This window comes from Echinococcus granulosus (assembly GCF_000524195.1).
Source record: "Echinococcus granulosus chromosome Unknown EG_S00102, whole genome shotgun sequence".
NCBI lineage: Eukaryota > Metazoa > Platyhelminthes > Cestoda > Cyclophyllidea > Taeniidae > Echinococcus > Echinococcus granulosus.
Window position 1 is genome coordinate 159,177 of NW_020170482.1, and position 1,703 is coordinate 160,879.

The 1,703-nt window shown below is 45.4% G+C and overlaps 1 protein-coding gene across 1 annotated transcript in view; it reads right to left on the minus strand. All coding sequences in view use genetic code 11, as the record gives it.

Moving 5' to 3' along the window:
- Positions 1–494: 494 nt before the first annotated feature.
- The window catches only part of EGR_08310 (hypothetical protein), a gene marked incomplete at both ends in the record, with an annotated part of 5,334 nt that continues 4,125 nt past the window's right edge, over positions 495–1,703 (minus strand). Inside the window, one exon of the mRNA XM_024497559.1 lies at positions 495–683. Within this exon, the coding sequence (XP_024348037.1) occupies positions 495–683 (189 nt within the window). The remainder of the gene's footprint in view (positions 684–1,703) is intronic.

Here is a 1,703-nt window from a genome sequence, read left to right on the forward strand (position 1 = left end):
CATTTCGTCTACTTTGTCCTTGTAAGTAGCAGGCTGCCACATCGCCTGCTTTCCTTTCCCCTCTTCCCATCTCCCATCCTACAAAAGTGGCGTCTCACAAAATGCCAATTTTAGTAAACCAGAATCTGATTTCTACTAACTTTTGGCCTTTTTCCTTCATGAAAAAGAGGCCATTAGTTGAGCTCTATGTTTGGTTTTGATTTGGGAATGTCTATCAGATTTTGATTTTGACACATGACCTCTGCTGTGTGGGCGACATTAAAGCCTAATCGAGACTTCTGTGTTGGTGTGCTCAAGAGAAAAAAAAAGATCAAATTTTGCGGAGTAGAAACTGTATTTACTTATCATCGTACTTCGCCTGGAAGGCAACTCCGACATAGAATGGGTAGTCACTACGGCTTGTGACGATTAGGCGCCTCACGAGCTGTGTTTGCGGAAATGACTGCCGAGGCCGTGGACTTGGACCACTCTCTAGACGTCTTACTGTTGGGCGATTAAACATCACCGCCATTATCATACTGCGGATGATTTAAGTCTTTTTTGTAAATACAAGTAGGTATCATGGATTCAGGTTTCATGCCTTTAATTTCCACCAGAAGCTTCATGCTACCGGTCCACGATATGCAATGGTTATTGTTGAAGGTAGTAGGACCACCAGTATGCGAAACCTTAGTTGAAAATGGCTGTGTTGGTGGCAAAATTATTTACATTTTAAAATACTGAAGTAAGGTGATTATCAGCCCCACAAAGAAGCATATAATCCTCTTGTGTTCGGATGGAATAATTTTCTTTTCGCTTCCCTTCTCCATGCACAGGAGTTCGACTTAGTGCGATCTGTAGAATTGGAGCCTCTTCAACCCGTCATCGATGTGTTGACAGCACCCAAAACTGATCGTCCTACGGGTAGCAACAATGCCAACAGCGGCGCTTCCCACCATCAATCGGGAGGCAAAAACACCAATGGCGTGGTGCAGGCGGAGCCTATGCCTCCCTCCCCCCCGGTCCTGCCGCCGCCTACTGCTTCCTCTACACGGATGTGACTTGTCACCCCTTCCTTTACCACCGTCCTATCATCCAGACCGACCTTCGTTCGTGCCTTTATTAATTGTTTGACTTCATGGTAGATGAGTTGTGAGCGTGTATGTGCCTTGTTATTTCCTGCTCCATTTCTTGCTATCTTTGCGCATACAGACGCATGTCTCCTTTTTTCGGCCTCGCAGCTTGGGTGCTTTCAAGCATGTCTACTTTGTTGTCAAGTACAGGATCGTAGTGACTACAGCTTACTGTAAGAAATCGACATTGAGGCGGCGGTTTCCATGTGTCAGATTTGAGCTCCAAAGGGCTGTTGGGCTCATCTGTCAGCGGTTATGAGACACCAGTTTGATGCTGAAGGCTGTCATCGCTGACGTTACTTTTGTGAACCAGTTGCGGGATTCTTTCCTTCTCTTGGTTGTGGTGGTTACGGCTGATTGGATATGGAAAGCGATCGGCACCTGCCATATTGGGACGGTGATTTGTAAACGCTACAACTTTAGCAGGGACGATTTGATGCAGAAGAACCGCAAATGATCTTACTGTTGCTATAGGGGATTAACTCAATAGAAAGGAAATGATTGTTCGAGATTCATGGAAATGGTGAAATCTAAGCGCGTGGAACTTGCTTTAGGCGCAACAAATTGCATGTGGCTATTCTAGAATTTCGT